The 22775-nt window shown below is 37.2% G+C and overlaps 1 protein-coding gene across 1 annotated transcript in view; it reads left to right on the top strand.

The window, feature by feature from the left end:
• Positions 1-22775, top strand: part of macrod2 (mono-ADP ribosylhydrolase 2) — a 443628-nt gene that overhangs the window by 380002 nt on the left and 40851 nt on the right. Inside the window, exon 9 of the mRNA XM_055030012.1 lies at positions 21189-21267. Within this exon, the coding sequence (XP_054885987.1) occupies positions 21189-21267 (79 nt within the window). The remainder of the gene's footprint in view (positions 1-21188; positions 21268-22775) is intronic.

Consider the following 22775-nt stretch of genomic DNA (forward strand, 5'->3'; position numbering starts at 1 on the left):
ATTCCCCTTAATCTTCAGAGTTACTGGTTTATGTTGAAAAATGACAGGCTGCAAAGCCGAGACTGAAGTTGGTTCACAGGATCCAGGTCATGTTATCATCAGTACTGATTCATCTCCAGTGTGAGCTTTTGTACTCTTCCTGAATGCTCATTGGTTCAAGCATACAGCCCATTATCCACTGCGAGAAAGTGAATAAATATTTTCTCCCTCTCGGCTCGCATGTACATCCAAAAAGTAAAGATAACAGCACAACATTTGTGATAGGTTTATATAGCTTCAAACAAGCAAAAAAAAAAAAGAAAAGATAATAATACAAATTTGTATTTGGCACATTCCTAATGCATCTTGAACCTCTAGCTCTTTGTATCTCTTTCTCCGTTCCTCTCTCACTGGAGAATAGTGATAAGATGTCTCATTTCCGTTTACTTTTCAGTATTATTCATGGTTGTGGAGGTGTTACGTGGTTTTGTTCCCAATGCAGCCTCCATATTTGTATGCTAAAGGATTTAGAATCACACGTCTTAGTCAGAAAAAAAAGACATTGTAAATTAGGTATTCTTTCTGAATGAAATATAAGGTAACTATGGTAACTATGGTATCATGGATAGCAGTGAACTCATGTTGTTGGGCATAGATGCTAATTTAGGTTCAGGTCTCATACAGATGTTTGATGATTTTAGTTTAAAGATGATTTGACTTTCAGACTCAGACTTGAGTTGCATCTAAGTTTGAAAAGCAAAACTTCTGAGATTTTACTTAACATAACAACTTGACCTAGACTTGTAATCTGGGGGTGGTCTCTTCAGGAATTAAAAAAGCCAATATGTAAACTATGGTAAATATTAAGCTTCATAAATTTTCAAAATTATTCATAACTCAAACGTAGTTTGTTTTCAATTAGATGCTAAACCATTAAATATGCGGGAAAATGAGTTGTCTGATACAAGTCCATAAATATGTGTGTATCCGTTTTGGTGATGTTTCATACCTGCTTTGAACTGTGAAACATTTGTAGCCTACCAACTGAATGTAATTTTGTTATTTTAAATTGACTAGATCAAAATCCAATCCAACTGGCCCAAATGAGAGTCAGACTTACAATTAATGACATTCTGGTTAAATAGAAAATCTTCATAAAATGAAAAGATGTTTTTAACATTACTATTGTTTTTAATTCATCAAACAGCTTTTAAGAGAAATTAACCTATGCAGTTATGTACACTGGTGCAAAATTATTTTCCTGCCTTGTACGAAATGTTTGAATTGGCAACATGCTGGTGTAATACAAAGGCGCAAATTGGCAGCGAGGTGAAATAACCCATAGCCTTTTCTGGCAGAACTGGAAATTTGCTGAGTTTTTAGTTTGTGAGGCAGGCTTCCTAATGAGTTCCCTGATGCGCTGGTGTCCAAGCAGATGAAAGTGGTGTTACCTTGTCCTGGAGAAGCACATGCCCATATTCACATTGCCACTGACAGTTTTAGTTGCACTATGTGGATGTGGTTGGAATTTTATACTATTAGTAATTTTTTTTTCTCAGATTGTTGAGAAACTTCAAACAGAAGTACCCTCTTGATCTCATTCCTTAATGCAGTAAATCATTGAGGCAGACATACGGGACTTGCTCTCGCCTCAACAGAGCAGTTAAAACCAATGTAACGTCTATGAGGCTTATAAACTGATTTAAGACAGCAGCACATTCCACACCACCCAATTAGTTACCAGATTAGCTTACGAAGACTTTTCAGTGGACGTGTGATTGATGTGATCCTGGCTCTGACCCATGGCCCTTTAAGCTTGAGACACTTTTGGGGAACATGTGCTGAAGATATAATGTCTGTCTCTCATCAGCCAAAACAGCCAATCAGTGGAAACTAACCACCATGCACCACAGCCTGGTTCGCCTTATGCTGAAACAGCACGATGGAGCTTTTATTAGCTTTTAACGGATTATAATTGTGTGCTAAGTAATCATCTGTCAGTCACACAGATGGAAGTTGAACCTTAATCCTCATTCTGGAAGCGTTCCTGTAGTTTTAGGTAGTGAGGGTTTTCATGCCTGTCTTGCTTTTTTTTCAGTCAAACTTCAAAATCTTTCCTCTCACAAAGCTTTCAGAAATTCAGTAAATGTTTCCTGACACCTGGATAGCTGGACCTTCTTATAACAAGCCATAACCTTCAGCGTTTTAATGATACTGTCTAAAGCACATCAACCATCGGCTCACCAAATGTGTAACAGATGTTTGCCTTTTTTTATTTTTTTCTCCCCTCCCTCTTCACTCCCAGGACTCTCAGCAGCCCAATCCACTAAACGGTAAACCTGAACGGCTCTGAAGTGTAAAACATGTGAGAAGATTTATTATTCCTGCTACACATTCAGTCTCGCATATGGGCCCTAGCCTTGGACCAATGGGACGTCCACAGTTTTTTGCTCCTAATCTGAGTCTCTCGTATAAATCAGCTAATTAGTAATAGCGTGACTACACTTAAGCTTGTGAAAAGCATATCATGGATGTTTATCCAGTGCATAATTGGCACCATAAAAGAATACATATTCATAAACACACACATTCATTGACTGCTTCAAGTTGCTATATACAGAATGTCAAAATTAATTGGAGTCTGCTGACAGAGAGGTTTTCCTACTGATTTAAAGTTTTGTCCAGAGGGATTCTGGCATTTGCCACAGTTACTTTTGTATAAATGTTTTTTCTTAAGGCTAGCAGGCTAAATTTTATGTAATAGTAATGAATCATCAAGGCCTTAAGGACTAATATATCATCGAACCTCATTGTTGATAATAAATGCAGCCTCAGTAGTATTTTTGTGGCATATATCACAAACACCATATGCAGTTATTTTGAACTATTTAGGTTTATGTGTCTTCATTCATTTTCAACTCTAAAATCCAAACATATGCTTAAAAAATGTAAAAAAAAAACAAGTGCAAGGTCAAATATGAAATTTCAGAAGAGTGACAGTATTAAGAACAGAACACCAAGCAGAACCCAATGGGCACTGTATAGACATCAGTAATGTTATTAATAGAAGCAATGATTTGTATGCCAAGAATAATTGGAAAAAATATTGTTTGTCAGTAGTAACGTGGAGATTCAATAAACTGGCAGCCTGTCCAGGGATTTAGATGGACACTGTGTTTTTGGTGTTTTTGGTCGTTACTATCCCATTTGGTCTTTTAAGGAAAGTTAGAATGCTAAATTCATAATTTCTCTGCATCAAATCCTTTCTCTGCATTACTTGTCCATTTGACATTTCTTTGTAGAACGATCTTTTTTATCAAGACAACAATCCATTTTTTCTGTTTTCATGTGTTCTTTGTAAGTTCCAGATAACACATCATCCTATATGCAGTAATGAATTTCAGTTTTAACAGAGTGAACTTGAAAGTCTCTCTTTTTGTCGGGAAAGTGTATTTTATTGTTTCTTTATATGCGTTAAAATACCTTCATGCTTTCAAGATTTATAGGTTTTATTTCTATTTAATGGAGATTATTATAATTCTTAGATTTTTATTTTTTTTCAGCTTGCTATTCAAAACAAACAGATGTATGTACAGTTCAGACACAGCAAAAATGCCAACTGTAATTGTTTGCTGTAAGTGGTGCTGTCTCTGCTCTCAACTGGAAACCGACCTTTTGTATCCCACATCATTTGATATCAGGAAAGGGGACACTGCAAGTAGTGCACAAGGATAAGTCTGCATAGTAAGGGAGACTTGTCCTTTCTGTATAAAAATGTCTAACTGACTTTTTTTTCTTGTGTCACTCCTCATTTTTCCTCTTTTTTGCAGCCAAGAACTTCTGAAACAATTGAATTTAATGCTTCTTTAATTTTCAACATTACCTGCCGAAAGAATCACATCAGTGCTTCTCAGTCCGCTGGGAACAGAAGGAATAAATGAGTCAGTGTGAATGTAGCTTCATACATCTGTTACATAACAAATTTGCCTCTCAAATCTTTCTTATTTCAACATCTTTACATATTGAATTTCAATGACTTGCAGCACAAAACAGAAGGTCTTCAATATTGTAATTAGAAAAATAGAAAAAAATCTGATATTAACAATGGAAAAACACATCAAAGTTGTGTCAGATTAAACAGGGACGTGTCAGGAATGAAAGACCTGTCAGGTTCTGTGTCTTATCTGGAAATGTGAAAGCCGGAGAGGTATTTCTCTTGGGTCTGCACTTCCCCCATGCTGCTCTGATCTTTTCTCAACTACTTTTTCAATGTCTTGATGATAAGAGGAACCTGGTCTCTTTATGTTCACACAGCCCAGACTACAACAGCAAAGCTGTCTGTTGACCCTGGTGACCTCCAGGCACCACAAAGCATGACGTATGAGAATCTCTTACAACCTCCTGTCTGCCTCGATTTCTTAAATAGTGCCTCGTCCAACAAACACAAACCTCTCTACCCACATTACACCTTTGGACATTGGCCAAGACAAACTGAGCATACAATGCATGAATAAAAGATTTTATTCATGTGCAGACAGGATGCACACGGGACACAGCAGTGACTGCACTATTGTCAGCATGAGTCCCTGAATGTTTAGGTACCAAAGAGCGTAGGTCACTGATACGCTGCTTGTCAGAACAGAGGAACAGTTACACAACCCCGTGGAGAGAGAAATATCACAGCTCACCAGCGTTACTCAGTTATTTATAAATCTGAGGATTAGAAGTAAGCATGGCCAGAATTAATGTCTATTTGATTCCTTTTGTTTAGTTTGCTTTCCAAGACCGCTTTATTTTCTATTCAATTTCATCTTATTGGTTGTCTTATTGTCTTATTGGTTATCTTTTGGTTTTTAAAATTACCATTCAGATTGATACATTTAAGCAATATGTACACCTACAGCTTTTTAGGATAGAAAAATGTCTATGTTTTTTATGTATTTGTTCATTTTAATTATGGTACAATTAATATGTAACTTTTATATAAAAAAAAGAAATTTAAGTATTGAAACTATTATTATGCTTTGATAATATAACATGAGAGATAATCTGTGAAAAATATCAAGCTCCTCTGCCTCCCTTCTTGTCCTTCTGCCATCAGCAGAAATGCATTGCTCTGTCAGAAACTACCTGTGTCAGTTCACTGTTGTATATTTTCCCAAATACTAATGGCTATTTGTGTTGACAGGGTGCATATAGTGTCCCGTTGCGATTTGAACCCCAACTGCTATCTCTGAATACCAATATTTTTAAATCCTTTTTAACCTCTCAAAATGATATAACTGTGGGACAGTAAATCAAAATGGGACAACTGAAATTAATTTAATTTGTGTTTCATTTCATTGCTGGGAGGTGTTAACTTCATAATAAATACTGAAAATAAATCAGAGGATATATCACCAAAATAATACTTTAAGAGTTCATGCACCTTTACAACTCTCCTCTGCAAGTCTCCTAGAGGTTTTCAGTTTGATTGTACAGAATAGAATAAATGTCATTATTATGATGTTGTCCTTGTTAAGTTTATATTTCAATAAACCTTGGTTTCTAATGATCAAAATGTTTTCAGGTTGTCTCTTTGTTGCAGAAATTAGCATTCAGATCAACAGAGAGATAAGCCTAGGGAATTTAGTATGCAAGACAAAATGATTTCAGGAGCAACAAAAAAAGGGGATTTGAGACTAAACATACATTTGTGGAAATAATTCTATTGTCTCAGCACACAAAGATAAAGCGAGGGAGTTTTCATATTACAAATGAGTCATAGCCCTCTCATTAGCGTGCCACAGTTCCAGTAAGTATCTTAATTAGATTATTGGGGGACGTACAGGGAACCGGTGGCTCTGTTTGCCTTGTGCCTCTTGACTTTTGATTACAGACTGTTTCCTGCTAATTGTTTTGTTTGGTTGCTATATCAGAGCGGCTGCCTACTATAATATGGCCTCCTCTGTGGTCACTTGAAAAAGAGAATATATGTTTTTGTTTTTTTTTGTTTGTTTGATGTGCTCATGTGAAGCAGTTTCTATTTTGAGGGGAACTGATGGAGGAATACAGATGACGCCCACTGAGCCACAGCAGGATAATGGGGGCTGATGGCAGCGATGCAACTGGTTTTTCATTCTTTCCTGAAGTCCCTCATCATCTGTCTTCTTCTCAGCTTTAAGTGACTGACCAGATGAAATCCGGAACCTGAAAGGTCATTGTCCTGGTGTAGTTTTAATAGTTCTTATCTGGAGCTGAAAAACTTTACTTTTAGTACTTTTGGCAGATTTTTATTTCAAGACATGTAGTTGTATTATGTTCATTTTTGACTTTGGATCCTTATTTAAGAGTTGGAGTAAGTCATGTTTTAATTCTTGAGATTTTTGCTAAAGAATTGTTGGATTCTTCCTGGTTAAAGAATCTGAAGAGTCTTTAACCAAGAAATGAATCTTGGTTAAAGAATCCAACATGCCATGTTGTGTAATTCATGGAGCAAAGAAAAGAAAGTTAGGAAGCTTTTATTGTGAAAATGTACAGGGCATTACAGAGCATCTTCGAAGTATTTCTACACCTCAAACTTTTTAATAATTGCAAAAACCACAAATCATGAGTGTATTTTCTGGAATCTTTTGACTGGCAGAAGCAGAGCTGCTAATAGATATTGAGAAAGAATGTTTTGTTGTCCAATTTAAAGTCTTCTGCAGCCTCTAACAGGCTTGCTTCTGCTGAATCATGTCTGATATCAACAGTGACTCTGGGCCTGTATGGTTACGTCTCTCTTTACCAATCTTAGTTATTGTTAGCTTAGGGCAGGTCTTGGTGTGCAGTTGTGCCATACTTTTTCTGTGTTCAGATGCTGGTTTGAATATAGCTGTGTGAGATATTTAAAGCTTATGATATTGTTTTGTAACTCCTCTCTTCTTTAAGCTTCTGCACAACTCCATCCCTGATCTGTCTGCTGCATTCCTTGCTTTTCATGATAGCAATTGCTATTTAATGTTCTCTTCAAAGTCTCTGAGGCCTTTACAGAACAGCTTTGTTTAGTTTACAGGTCACTATTAGTTCTGTTTGACTTCTGCAAACAATTAGTTGCAGTGTATTTTATTTAAGGGCATCAGAGTAAAGGGAACTAAGTGTGTCTAGAAAATCAGCCCATCTAGATTTGTGTTTATAATACCATGTATCAATTTCCGTCTACTTTTATAATTATGTTCTACATTGTGTCAGTTTGCCAAAAATAACTTCAGTTAATTCATTTCATTTTGTGGTTTTGATATCATAAAATGGGACAAAGTGTAAGGACTCTGGATGATTTTGCGTGCTTCAGTACATTAGTGCATATGTATTTTATCCATTGAAGCACAGATCTAACACAGCCTGATTAAACTTTCAGAAGCCTCTAAATACCATTTTCACTTTCCAGTGCAGCCAAGCGATAGTCCTCGTTCTCAGATCCTTTAAACCAGTCATGCCTAATGTTCTTTTCAGGGCGCTGAACGGAGGGGCTCTTGAGTTCAGGGAAGGTTTTTTTTGTTCGTCATGCTGCAGGTAGAAAGAACAGTTGTGGTGTGGAGAGCAGTGATAAATATGACTCTTTTAATACAATAGCTTTGTAGGTCAGTCTCTGGAGGGGCGAGGAGCCCTCGCTCAGTCAGCTTCCCCCGACAGAGCCTGCGCAGCCCACAGACACAAGAACATGCAACCTTTAAAGAGGGATTTGAAAAGGTCAAAGCACAGGCATGCAGAATGGTAATATAGAGTGCACTTCCAGAGGTCGCAGGGTCAATACGGGCTTTATTCCTTCATATTGCTCTCCAAGAGCTTGCTGTAGGGTATATGTAAAGGCCTTAAAGGATTATTATTTTTTCCTTTTTGCAGTGGTTGCAAACAATTTTCATCATAACATCAATGGCAATTCCATTAAATTATGTATCTCAAGATTTTGTTGTCCTTCCCTTGTGCTGATGTAAGTCATGTGATAAAGTGGACCTGGTGAGAAAAGCAATGTGGCTTTATGTAAAACCTGGAATTGGAATGCTTTCCAGATCTGCAGAAGTATGAAATGCTTTTTTCACAAATACCAGTTCTTCAACATCTACATCCACCTATCCAATATCCATCTGTTTGTACATCAGTCATATAAATTCAAAGGGAAGGCTTGGAAAAATTTTTACTGAGAGCTGTGTAAACACCGCATTGACATTTTCACACCCTCAAAACCCTTGTTGCTGTTTGCCTTCATTTCTCTGGGTCTTGAGTAATTACATCACCCTGTGGATTCCTCTCGATGAAGAGATTTCCTCAGTGCTGAACCAGTTTGGTCTCTGCCACATGAGAGAGTGCCCCTTCTTTTAGCTTCATGGTCCCATGTGATATCATTGCATGTTTAGTGACTCTTCTTTCAATGATCTAATTAGTCCCTTGACACTTCTGTAGCGGACTGTATTTATCGGGAACATTAATTAGGACCTAGACTGCGGATTACTTTGAAAGCTCTAAATGTCCTGGTTTATTAAAGTATTAACAGTTGGAGGAAATGCTCTTGATTATCCCCTGTATTAGTCACTTGGTAAGTTTGCTCATAGATTATAGCCTTTCTTCTCCTGCTTATCCTTGTTTGTTTATTCCTGAGTGCATATGGAAAGTGATTAGCATAATTAATAACAGCCCACTGTTGCTCAATTACTGTACAAAACAAACATCAACTTTCTGAATTGGGTAGCCACAGCAAAGTTGGGCTGAGAGGGAAAGAGATTTTTCTTTGCACCCGTTCACGGATGATTATAAGAGACAGATTGGAAAACAGTTAGCTAGAATTGGGGAGGTCATTGATTTTCCAAATGACAACTAGACCAAAACAGACATTTCATTGATTGTGGACTTCCTCAGGATACTTTTTATAAGCTGGAGGCAAGGTGGGAAGCAGGAAATCACTCGTCTGTTTAGTGGTGCTGTATGATCTTTCATCATCCAGTGACAGAGATTGCTGTCCTTTAGCTCTTTTTATCAGTACCACCTTTAATCCAGCCCTCCAATAGAATACTTTGTGTTGAAAATTATGTTTCAAGGCCATCATGCTGCAAAATTTTCAATGCAACAAAAATCATTTTTAATCTATAAATAATAGGTAATGTCTTATTGTTTATTAACCACAAAAAATTATTTTTAATCTGTAAATAATAGATAATGTCTTATTGTTTATTAACCACAATTTTTTTTAATCTGTAAATAATAGGTAATGTCTTATTGTTTATTAATCACATTTATCCCTCCCACATCGTCCTGCAATTAGCTGGATTTAAGTTGTGTTGTTTTTCATTTCATCAGCCGCCAACCGCAACAGTTTTATTCAAATTCAAAGCTTTGTCTTTCTTTTTCTAGCTACACCAATTTGGCCCACTGTAGCAGTTTCTGTATTGCCCAAGAGTCTACTGAAAGCTGTTTTTGCTTTGGATTACTGTTTCAAAAAGTGGAGCTTACCTGTTTTCATAACCCCTGACTTTAACAAACTTGCTGATCAAACAGAAGAAACTGTCATAAATTCATGTCTTGGTATCATAGATAATTAATTGACATGCAGTAGGAAATAAGCATCAATCACGTCAACATATTTCTTAACAAATAATGTTTCTAAAAGCACAAATGATGTGGAATTAAAATCGGATGTTAGTAAAAATAATTTACTCACTCACAGTGGTCTATATATGTGCTTGCTGCACAAGACTCCACTGCTGAAGAAAGTAACATATTAAAACTTGTTCAGAATTTGCTCAAGTCAATGGGAGGCAACAGTTTAGATATTTACAACCATAATTTAGCTTTAGGATGTCATTGTGCACATCATGTTTAGAGCAGAAATGACACTGCTTGTCATCTCAAAATCCAGATGGAAACATCATGGGTGTTGCAGGGAAATGATCCCAAAACATAGCAGAGAAAACTTTCAATTGGTTTTTCAGAGAAAATAATTGGATTCCAATTGGAAATCTATAGAAAGAATTGAAGAACAGAGTTTATTGAAGAGGCCCCAGAAACTTTGAGACCTGAAGTTTTTACAGTACAACCGGTCAAAATCAGAAATATGTAATCCATTAAACAAGTTACTCGATACAGAAGAAGTTGTCATTGCAAAGGCATTTCTAAATCCGGACCAAATTCATGAAGACTTACATTCCACTATATTTAATTTTCAGTTAATTTTATACTAACTAATTTAGTCATTTCTTTCCATATGCAGATAACTTGAGTTGTTGCTATCATCTTGGGTGAATTTTATGTCAACAGCCCCCTGACAAATACATTTACTGAGGCAAAATTTTAACATGATGTATCCTACTAGATTTCTTGTTTTATGTGATTGTATTCTTTTTGCATATTGTTAATTATATGCTCTGCACAGACAAGAAATACACATAAAGAAATGTAAATGACTATCTGAACTGAGTTTTTTATCACTGGGACCAAATGCTTACACCAATGTGTGGATAAGCAATCTGTCGCTCTGCCCTGAGGTGCAGCTCAGCAAGCAAACATGCATAAAGAAACTGACGCTAATGCAGATGTATTACTCTGAGAGAAACCATGCAGTTCGAGCAGACCAGAGAAAACCCAGAATCTACCGTTTTCCCACTGCAGTACTATGACTGCAATCTTTCCATATTCATTCAGAGATTAGTTTTGGGAGGCTTTCGTAGTTCTGGATTTTGTTCAAAGTAAACACAATTGTACATTTTTGTCATGCACTGTAATCAACAAAAGCATGCTCGGATCTTACACTACTGGCAGATTTGCATTTAAATTTGTTTTTATTCGACCAACAAGTCTTTTTCTCATGGAAAATAAGACAGGCATTTCTTAAAATGTAATAAAATAATATAAGAATTATTATTGTTGAAAATATTATATTTTTTAACTTATTTACTTTTTGTATAAAATTACATTAAATTATTCATACACTTCTCAGTAGATCAATGGAAACATCTTTATTGGCATTACAAAAATCAAACCCTTCTTATGATTTCTGACCATCTGAGGATGTTTCTAGTTATATTTGAACTCTTTGTCTTTCATGGAGAGCTTCATACATGCTATAATTCAAGTTAGTATTATGATGGGCCACTTAAAGATGTTCAAGTTTCCTTCAATCAGAAAAAAAAAATCAAATTATTATTATTAGGTTTGCCCTTTAGGTTTAGCTGAACTTCTGAATTGATGGGTCACTCCAGAAAGTAGATGTTACGCTGAGTTAATAACATGAAACGCGATCAAAATTAGCACAGATGAGCCGAGCAATGAACCACAGTGAATATCTACGATGTTGTTTTGCAAGTGGAGCTTGAGTGCACTGCTCATGTAAAATGTTAACTGTCAAAATAATTGCTCAATGTTTGTGCCTCATGTGGCAACACGTTTTTTAGGGCACAACAAATTTGCCTTTTTTAAGTATAATGCTTATTTTGTTTCCAGTAAATCAAATGCAAAATTACAGACCCTCTCTAAAATCAAAGCAGGTTAAATTGCTTCCCAACTCTGATGAAAGAGCAGCGTACATTTAATTTATATGACAACAGAAATTAGTTGCCAGAAACACTGCTGACAAAAAGTTGCCCGTACTTTGTGTTTAAATACATGTTGGTCCTTCATAGAATTTTAGTGACTTAGCCTTGTTTGGAAGCATTTAATGGATATCAACCAAATTCACATTTATTGTTCAATGTAAGTTAGGATTTTGACTTGAATAACCAAAACCATACTTTTTTTTGGGGGGGGGGGGTGCTGGCAGGGGTTATGAGTGGGAAACAAGTGTGAGTGGGAACTCCTGCATTTCCAATAAGATCAAAGGTAAAGTGTAGATAAAGCAAATAAAGTCACTACAAGTGTGGCACTTTGGTCCCCTGCAACTAGCATTTTATTGATTAGATTCAGTCCTTTGTCATAATCAGTGCACTCTGTCCTCCTCCTTGGTACTAGACACACAGTGAGAGCACTTACAGTAAATGAGGAAGAGTGCTTCAGCTCCATTTACCAAAGTCTGGGAGAAAAACACAGCAAAGAGCTTCTTCTTTTCCTTGACCGTTCTATATTTCCTTGTAACCTCACTTCATAAATTCTGAATAAACATGACCAAACAAAGCCCACTCTGAAGGAACTACAGCAATAGATATTATGGATGTTTTGAATAAAAATTGTCTTGGTTGAGATTTACAATAGCAATGGAGTGGCGTCAACTTTTTCAAAGGTTGACACCAAAGTGCAATGCAAGCTGCACTAAACACACTAGTACTTAATGGTAGATTCTAAAAACGGTTTTACAAGTATAAGTTGTTTTTTAATATATTTTACCGCTACTTGCTTTTCAGAGCAAGTAGCAGTAAAATCCTGGATTTTAACAGATGTTAATATTTTCCTGTGTTTTACATGATCTGATTATTTGTTTCTTATAAAAAGTGTGGGGATCTTAATTTGATTTTTCTTCATATGAAAGTTATTTTCTTCCCAGCATTTATTAATGTGTTCACTGCCTCCAAACTCCTACTGAAGCAGAGATTGTAAATTTTCCTCTTACATTTGACGAAACCCAGATTGGATCTTAATTCCAGTTTGTAAGTTGAATCAAACGGCACCTCAGCCATCAGACCTGCTTTTCTTTTTGATGTCGCCCACACCGCCATATGGTATTGCTTTCAGGATCAGTTACATTCGTCCCATGTTCCACTCAGCACTGTGTAAATCTGCCAGAGCCTCTCAATGGCTGTCCTGGCATTTTAAAGTAAAAGAATAACCTTTTCACAGAATACATTTTTTGGTTTGATGAAGTTTTATCACAGTTTCCATTTATGTTACCCTTTGAGTTGCTGAAATGTAACTAAGGTCCTTCTGACATACAGACAGGAGTTTGCTAATACATTGTGATGTTTTATATTTTATCTGTGCAGCAAATACTTCTTGCTGAAAATCAGATTCTACTGAACATTGTGTTGGCATCATAAATGTGCCTTGTTATAAAAGTTATAACCCAAGTAATAGCTTTGGCTAGAAGAAAGTGCATAGGAAGTAAAGTACTTTCAAATGAGTGTTCTTCCTGACCTTGTGACATTAAAATCTACATTAGGGGGTGAAGAAACACCACATGTGGAAAAAGCCACAGAGAGGCAAAATTATTAGCATTTCTTTGCAGCATAGGAGAATGCAGCCCACACACCGTCTCACCCATCTACATTAGCATCCGACTGGGTTATAAGGCCTGGGAGAACTGTTAATAAGAATGCAGCAAGACAGAATGTGCGCTGGAGGAGCCCATCTACACTCCTGTAGAAATATGGATATGTTTGTTTGACAAACTGAAGATCAGCAGTGCCTCCTTTGTATTTCTCCCTGGTCAGTGTAGTCTTTATGCTGTTCATGGCAGTGACAACAGAGCTCAGCTGCAGTTCAGGGAATTTTCCCCTCCAGGAGATGTGATTGAATTTCCATTCATCTGCCAGCTTTTGTATAATACACAAAGTGGAGAGAACCTGGCTGGACCACTGTACATATTTTCTCCAAGAACACCGCCTCTGAACCAGCCAGATCTAGCAGCAAGCAAACAAGCTGCTAAAAGGAGAAGCTGGCCATGCCAAAAAGCTACTCTGAGACATGTTCTAAAATGAATGAATTTTTGTTCTTCATTTTCCTGCAACTTCACTTGATATGGTATTGTCGTCTCACAGGAGTTAGCATTTTTAAAAAGCTATCAATCATTTGTTTATCTTTCTGAGGGTTCTAGCGTGGATTTTGCTCCTATTATTATTTTAATCAATTTAAAATGGTGTCTGTTCAGAGGGTGAAAGCCAATTCTAGGTGTCAATATGCTCTTCTCAGCATTTGATTGGCTGTGACCTTGATGTTGTTCAGTGGATGTTGAGCTGAAAAAACACAGATAGTAATGTATGGGAGAAAACAGGTCACAGATGTGCTTAATTGACCTCTTGACCATCCATAGCCTTATATGGAACAACCATACTTGGTTTGTATTCTGACCTCATCAATATGTGCCAGGCAGTCTTCAGGAAGTCTATAGAAGCAAAGACTCCAACAGGGAGGTCAAGGTTGACTCCTACTGACCATCTCTTGGGGACTGAACATTCATAGAAACTGGGAATAAAAGGAAGATATGACAGCTGACGAAGATAACCTTCCTAGCAGATGAGTTGACACAAAGTCAGACACATCAATATGAAGTGCTAGCTCTTCACCTTGTCATGTAACACCATCTTTTTTGTGGTCATCAAGGAAACTTGGAGCAAGGTATATATGTCAAAAGCCAGCTACTCCCTTGAAGTAACTTTTTAGGTGCTGTATCTGCAGATATTTAAATTCAGATTTCCAGATCAAATGAACTACTACGTTCAACATGTTTATTGTATGTACAACTCATTTCTGATCATGCAAACAAATTAAGATATCTTTCTAAAAACAAAGCATTGCATTTCTCTGAAAAGAAAGTTGATTTCTCTCTGTTTTTGAAGACAGATTTTTTTGTTGTTGCTCCACAAGTATCCTCCTTAAATTATTTAAGGAGGAGTTGTTGAGTTTCTACCTACAGCATCTCTCGCAGAAAAGATCTGATACATTTCTCTGACAGAATGCAAAACAAGAGCTTAGTATTTCTATTTTTAAGCCTAACATTAAGGTAAACCCCTTTAATAGCATTTACATGTGAACAGTTTAATCAAACACTTTAACCATTGAATATATTTTCAATCAGTGGCTGTCCAGAAGTCTGATCATTTTTTCTGTGTGTGTAAATGTAGCTTTTATTGACTGATTTGTCTAAGCAAATATCTTTTGTAATTTTTTTTTATTCTGAAAAATCTATTTCAAAATGTCAAAACTGACCTACTTTTTTATGACAAATAATAAATAAAGGTCATTATAGATAAGAACAACTGCATGTTAGAATTTGTGAGATTTTTCCTCTGGAAACCTGTCTTTTTCTTTTCATTGCCAATAACAAAGCACTTCTTGCTTGCAGAGGGAGTTGGCAGGAATTGCTCAAAGCCTGTAAAAGTCAAAGGCTGTCTCTTTCAGTTTGAGAGAACAATTTCTGAAAATGTGAGCTAAAACATTAGATGCCTCAAGCATGCTGCACTCCAATTTTCCAGTCCCATGTAGCAAGCAAAACCCAAATAATACAGTTAGATCTATTTGTTCAGCTCTAATGTGTAGTATATTTGAAGCTCATGCAGGATCTGTTGAATTAACATACAAATTGCTGATACATTATCTTATGGATTTTTCTGTATCGAGCAGTACAGCATTTTTCTGACGAAACGGGGTTTTTTTTCACACTATGATGAAATTACCAGGCGGCTCACCAGTTTTATCACTTTTATTTTGTCACAAAATGCCAACCACTCATGCAGAATAATGCTCATAAGCATTTACCATAATTTGTTTTGCAAAATTAAACTGCATCCATTGACTATACTCCTGCTCCTATCGTAAAAGGGAGTGCCTCTAAAGCGGGCTGGTTTTTGGCTCTGAGAGGTAAGAACTTTAGCTCAGCTCTTTCCCTCGGGCTTTTGGTCGTAACCAAGCCTTCGCAAAGAGCAGTGTCAAGCTTGTCCTTTGATGTATGTATGGAGGCGTTTTGTTCAAAGGGATAACCTTTTCTGGGCACTTCTTTGAAATGATAATTCTCCAGCTTGCTGCAGGTGGAACTGCAGCTCTCTCAACAGAGAGGTCAATCAAAGTCAAATGAAGCGGCTGCTCACAGGTTCACCTCAGTACTAGGTGCCAGTTCCTGGCTGCCGCCGCTGCTGCTGTCAGCTCTGCTGCTGGCCTAATCTCTACTTTTGGTAAAAGGAGAGGACACGGGGGATGTCACTGTGACAAGTATATTTGAAGCAGCAGATCGCAAACCAAGAAGCAGTGCTCTTATGGTCATAAATGATCTGAGGATATCAGTGTGCTGGAGTGTTTTCACAGCTTTGACTTTGTACACCAAACCCAAGCTGAGTTTTTATTTTCCAAGCTACAAGTTCTGTGCCTGTAGACCGGTTAAAGGGCCGCAGCTGTGTGTAATTACATCAGTAATAAAGCCTGGATTCGGTCCACCTGCCACACAATGAACCCTCTATCCAATCTAATGCTTCTGACAACAACGATGAGTCCTCACTGGTAATAGCCTTGAAGATGCAGCTCGGAGTCTGCGTTTTATGAGAAAATATCTCCAGCTCCAGACAAATTTCCCAGAATCGTCTAATCCATCTTAAGTAATAAAATATGCTATATTCACAAAGCAGAGCTATAAATAGTTTTTTGCAGCTGTTTAACCTCTACTGTTTGCAATATTGCTGCACTGAATTTCCAGTTTAGTATGCACTAAAAACATGGACACAAACAAATGGCTGCTTGTAGCATCTTGTAAGCCTAAACTCCTAAACTGTTTAAGGTGCAGGTTCTCATCAGTCTTTGTTGATGACAAGGGATTTTCTAAATAGGAGCCCAACATGGACATAACCTTATTTAAACACCTTTAAATATTGACAGTGATCATTTTCAAGTATTATTTTTGTATAAGGTATTGGTATGCCTGCTCATACTGCCTTATTCATTGAAAAAAGTCTTCAGTCACTTTTATACATCCACATTTTTAGGTTTTAAAATACAAGAAGATCAAATTAATTTCAGAAACAGAAAAATATAATTTTTCTTTTACTGCTGACAGATTTTTTTTTCTTTTCTTTAATAAGACACATAAAAAAAACATATTAAACCATGACTTTAATGGTTGCAGGGGCCTGGTGCCCATCTCCAGCAATGAACGGGAAAGAGGTACAACTTGGACTGGTCACCAGTCCATCATCATTATTATGCATTATTATTTATAATATATTGCTGTTCGCTGATGATAATCGCAAAACAAGTAGTGCAAACAGTAAAAGTAATAATCACAATGCAAGACTTTGGGGTTGTTTATTATTTCTTATCACAGAGGTTATTTATTTCCTCCTTTTTAACAATAAACAGTAAAATATTTGCACCTTCCTTATTAAAGTGTGTCAGTGAAGAAAAATTTCCCCCACAAAGCAATTTATTTTACAGACCTGACTTTGTGTTTCCTTCCAAGGCAGTGAGGTTGCACCAACTTAGGTTCACACTCATTCAGTACGTGCATGTATCTTGGAATTTGCTCTTCAATGCGTAATGTCTGACATAGCAATCACGTTTGTTATAGATACATAATTAGTTTGAAAATAATATATATTTTTACATAATAAGCATATTTTATATTTGCTCTGCCTCTAAAACAGATCCAATGTACTAGGCTGCCATATAGTTTCTGTTGGTGATCACTCCCCAGAGTAGAGAATGCAAGTGAATAAAACAAAAGCACAAACGCTTTTAGCTAGTAACAGCATGCAATTTTATATCAGTATCCTGATGCTGCTGTCCATCTGGATGCAGTCATGCTGTATAGGTTCCTGCATCAGCTGTGCCTCAGTAACAAGGCAGCGCAGCACAGATAGGGATCTCCCGTGGGTTTAGGTTCCAGCTGGAACAGCCATACTAGTCCAACGTGTTCCTATTATTGTTTGTGACAGAGTCAAGAAGGACATGAAAAAAGAAGAAAAAAAGAAAAAGAAAACAAATGCATGTGCAAAGCTTGTGCATTGGGTTCTTCTTTGAGTGTCCCCATTGTAATTATGGGCATGGGTGGCCAGCAGTGACAGCTCATCTGTTAGCCAGCCAGCAGGAGTGTACAGCACCTGGTGAGCCATGCGCAAGAATGATGAGCCACAAACACACAAAATCCTAATATATGCATATTTTTAAATGAAACAAAAGAATGGAGTATTGGCACACGTGTGTAGTTGTTGCTGATTATTAACACAAACTTATCACTTATTTTATGTCATCTACTTGCAAATTAATTGAGATGCACAGGTTGAACCAATGTCGTTATCATCTTCATTAGCCTCATTTTGTCATATGTTTGCAGCTCAAGCATTAGCCGTATGTTTTAAATTAATTATAGTGGATGAAACAATACAGATCAGATCTTTAACTCCCTGTTTTTAAATTTTTTTCAACAGAGCAGTAACACTGTCTGCAAAACAAATGCACTTACCTAATGGTAAAAGGTGCAAGTAAAATGTTGCTGAACTATATTGTTGATTGTGACCTTAATAACTGGGATAGCAGTGTGAAATTATTAGTTTAAATGTTTTCAATCTTTTCTTTGGTCTTGTCGGTATGTGTGACTTTTTGTGTATGTTATTACCATAACCTTGTGCACAATGACAAGGAAATTAAACATTTTTTTGAATAAAAGCACAACCTTCTGCAAAACAGAGAACATGCAATACCTATTACTTGCTTTATTTTTTCTAATTTGGCTGAATTTTCTGCACTTCCTCATAAAATGACTGGTCAGACCTATTTTTACACTGAATAGTACAGAGCACATTTTTTGTCAATTCAATCGTCTCTCCTTTTGTGACACCAAGGGATCCAATCATTTGTGCTTCCCCTTTGACAAAACCCCTCCAATCAGGAATGACTAATGACTGAATAGTTTGGCATGCAGTGATCCCAGCTTTCTAATTAGTCTTTCATTAACTTGTCCAACCTTGGGAACTGCAGGGTGCATAGTCAACATGCACACACTTTGCAGCTCCAGACTAAATATCGGACCTCTACTCTAAAGTCAAAGACCTCAAATAAAGGTGGTTGTGTGCTCTTTCTACTCTATAGACATAATTTGACTGGGCTTCTCTAACATAGGAATATGGTTTTTATTCAAGTCAGTCTGTTGTAGCTCTGAATGTATGCTGTAGATCCTACACATTTCTCCTGGAAGACAAACTTCTCTTTCAGTCTCAAGTCTTTTGGAACTTCTGGGATGGTGCTGGATTTACAGTACCTCAAATCAACTTTGACCAGCTATCTTGTCCAGACAGGGAGATGCTGTGAAACTGGTGGGATTAATCATGTTTTTCATGTCGACCAAAATGTTCAATTTTGATCTTCTCTGAACAAAGCAATTTCTTCCTCATGTTTGCTGATTCCACTACATATCTTTTGGCAGGTTGCAATAGCGATTTCTTACACTTTTGAAAACTGTCCTCATCAACTTCACCAGACTTGACAACTACATGCTGCTTTATTTTTGTCCATTACATAAAATCCATGTAAAATGCATTGAGGTCTGCGATTATAATGTGATCGAAGATTAAGTTAAAAGTGTGTTATATTTCTCCAGTATTTTTCTTTTTACTTTTGCAACCCATTATTAAAACACCTCAGGAATACAACATGAATTGAGTGCCAGTGTGAATCAATACAATGTGAATTGAGCGTTTCAAAATGTGTAAAATCAAAAATGTCCCTTATATGTCTTTTAGACTTTTTGATTTGACTACACAACACTTTTTTGCACACCAGTGGAAAAGGTAAGTTCATGCTGGCACAGAGTACACTTTGAGAAAAAGAGAGGGAATCACCTCTCTGTTCTGCCTGATTCACTTTGGACTCCTAAGAATTCTCAGCCAACAGTATTTGTTTGGATACAGACAGAATGTCAGTGTTCTACGCCCACATTTCTGCTCTCTTTTTTGTGTGTGTTTTGGTTTGGTTGATGTATGTCAAAGTCCATTCAATGTGTTCCTGATCGATGGAATAAAAGAACTTGCCTGAGTCTTGTGCTGAATACAATGCAATTTAACATGCTGCTTCAGGGACATGGAGAATACAGGAACCTGGGAAAATATACATGACATGGATGAGCAAGATCACTTAGCTTGGAGTATTAACAGCATTAAAAACACCATAGCGTAGAGATAACTGACATCATACTGTGTGTACGCATAATCTCACACACTGATCTTGCAAAACATGAAGCCATGCTTCATCCCATATCACAGTTGGTGGCCGCTTTTCAAACAGAGTGCCATATAACTATGATAGAAATTCCCAGGGAGCTGCTGTTGTTTGGCGTCCTAGCACCCATGGTGTGCCCTGTCTCGGCATATTATATATTTTTTTTGTTTTTTTTCTTTTCGGCAGCGAGTCCGACCCTTTATAAAAAGGCTTGAAGCTTTCTTTTATTTCCTATTAAGGTTGAAAGATGTGGAGAATATATCTACAGATGGCAAGCAAACCCCCACCAAGACAACCAGCAAAAAGAAAAATGTCCTGAATACAATTTCTAACATTTATTCAAAATTCCCATCATGAACTATTAATGGGTGTGCTGTATATGTATATAAGCACCAGTCAGGAGCCTCTTTGATGTGGCCCCAGGTGTCAAGCAGTGTTGGGAATGAGGCTTTTAGTTATATATATATTTTTTTCCCCCTCGAAATATCATTGCACTGTGTGGAGGACGATGGTGTGCAGATACAGTGGCTGTTGTGTAAAATCACCATTATTCAGTCAAGTAATGATGAGCTGCCTGGTGTTTAATGCTTCTGTCTGACTGATGCCTGCACATGCAGCGGAGACAGGTGAAAGTGAAAGAGGTGACCTCTTCCTCTGCAGTCTAAAGAGCTGCCTGTGTGTCTGCTTTTATCCCCATTGTCACTGTGTGCGTTTGTGTGATGGGGGTCCCTGGCTCCTGGAAATCTTAATACTGTTTTCGCATTTTATTAATTCATTTTTTACAAACTGCAAATTAGCAGTTTCTTGCTAAATTTGTTACTTTTTTAAACTTGATTTACGTGTTTGATTTTATTCCGTATGCCCATGCAGATGAGGCCTCTGATTAAAACAATTCAACTTTTTCAATTTAGCTTAAGAGTTTTTATTTCCCAAGGGTTAAAAAAAGAAATGGTAATCAAATTTAAAATCACTAACCAAGTACAATTGCTCGATGTTATTATAGTTTAATTTGTAATTATAAAGTCTTTGCCTAATATAAAATCTATATGTAAGCTATCTTTAGTAAGCATTTTAGAAGTGCTGGACTTTTGTTTTATCTCTTTAGTGAGCAAACAAAACCCTTTTTTCTAATGCCCCCATAATACTGGTGTGTGATGAAACCAAGTTTCTGCAAATTGTGTCTTCAGTTACATATTATGGCATATGTTACTGAAACAATTAAGGTCATTTTTAAAGACTGCATTCTTTTGTCTTGTCTGGGTTTATATAGTCTTCTGCTGCATGTATAATTAACAAGAAAAATATGTTTTAGTCTGTTTTCAGTAATCTCACATTCGTCTTCCTGTTCTTATTCTTTGCAGATCACACGAGTCATTTTTTGTGTCTTCCTCGAGACTGACTTTACCATTTACAAGAAGAAAATGGCCATCATCTTTCAAGGTATGGCTGTTTACTTCCCAAGGACAACATTTTGCTTTGTTTTGCTCTTTTCACCTGTTTCTTGTCTTTGAGCAAAACAAATTCAGGAAATGATTACTTGTTACCATGGCAGCATTTAGAAAGTATGGGATATCTCTCACTATTAGTCACTATGACAATAAAGAGAATTTACAATCTATGTTGTTTATTCCCTGGAGAAAATGATTTAAAGACCTGTCAGACTTGAGTGACATCTTTAAATGTGAAAGCATGAAATGCCGAGAAAATCTGTGCGGAAAGTTGTCAAATCAAATGCCAAGTTCACCACGCATTGCTTTAATACGATTAGAATAGTTGACGTCTTTTTCAGTTTATCTGCAAACTGATCTGTTCTACAGTTTTAAATATCTTAGTGGGATGTAAATGACAGTTTCATTTCAGTGTGATAATGACTTGGATTTCTCCAGCAAGAGCTGAAAACATTCAGGGATACGTATAGGCAACATATCATCCCTGGTTACTGCTCCACAGTTCTACTTGTGGAATAAACAAACATCCATTATCTCCTACTCCCACTCTCTTTTCTGCCCCTCTCTCGATTCACTCTCCCCTTTTCATGCCATCATCTTTTTACGGGGACAGGGAGCAGTCACCAGCTCTGATGGGGGCTCCACAGAGGACTGAGCTGAATAGCTGGGAAGCTGAAAGAGGCTGGCTGGCTTCACCAGCCTAGCATTACTTCCCATTTACCTCACTTTTCCCTCTTCACCTCCCCAGCGGAATACCAGCTCTCAGGCCTTCATCTGGCTGTTCCCAGATGGAGAGTGTTTTGTTCTCCCTGCTCTCCTGTCATCTCCCCCGCCCCTCCTCTCAGGCTCTTGCCTGAAAGATTACATTCTGAGGAGAGACCTTAATTATGCCTGCCTGCCCTCCTGCACCCAGCACCCGTCTCATCATATTAGTGTTTTGAGATGAGAATCTGGAGCTGTTGTTCTCCAGTTATCTCTCTCGCCATTTAAAAGTATAGTCAGGGGATAAACGTTCCCCATCACTCTGTAACGGGGAACAGGGCTAAAATAAAATGACAGGCGTGGCACAAAGAGTGTGTGGCACAAAGAGAAATCCAAAGATATTTATTTATAGACTGGTAAAGCCATCGAAGAGAGCAATTACCATGCCCTGTGGAAGTATTAATGCTGCTCAAACTTTCTGGCACTTTGTCACATTGCAGCCTAAAATTTCATTGTATTTTTGAGTGCAGTGCATAACTATGAATGCAAAGTAAAGAACTGGTTTCAAACCTTTTTTTCTTTTTTGAGTGAAGAATAATTAGGATGAATTTCTGGTTAGCCCCCTGTGCCACAACTTTGCGAAGTCAGCTTTCAACGCAAGCTTAGTTCATTTAGAAGATAACATTTGTACTTTGTTCTTTGCAAAATAACACAAGGTCAGTCAGAATGGGTCGAGTTTTTCTAGATTCTTGACTGGAATTGAATCTGGACTTTCACTTGGTCATGCTGGCACATATT

This window comes from Poeciliopsis prolifica, unplaced genomic scaffold (genome assembly GCF_027474105.1).
Source record: "Poeciliopsis prolifica strain line A6 unplaced genomic scaffold, Auburn_PproV2 SCAFFOLD005, whole genome shotgun sequence".
Lineage (NCBI taxonomy): Eukaryota > Metazoa > Chordata > Actinopteri > Cyprinodontiformes > Poeciliidae > Poeciliopsis > Poeciliopsis prolifica.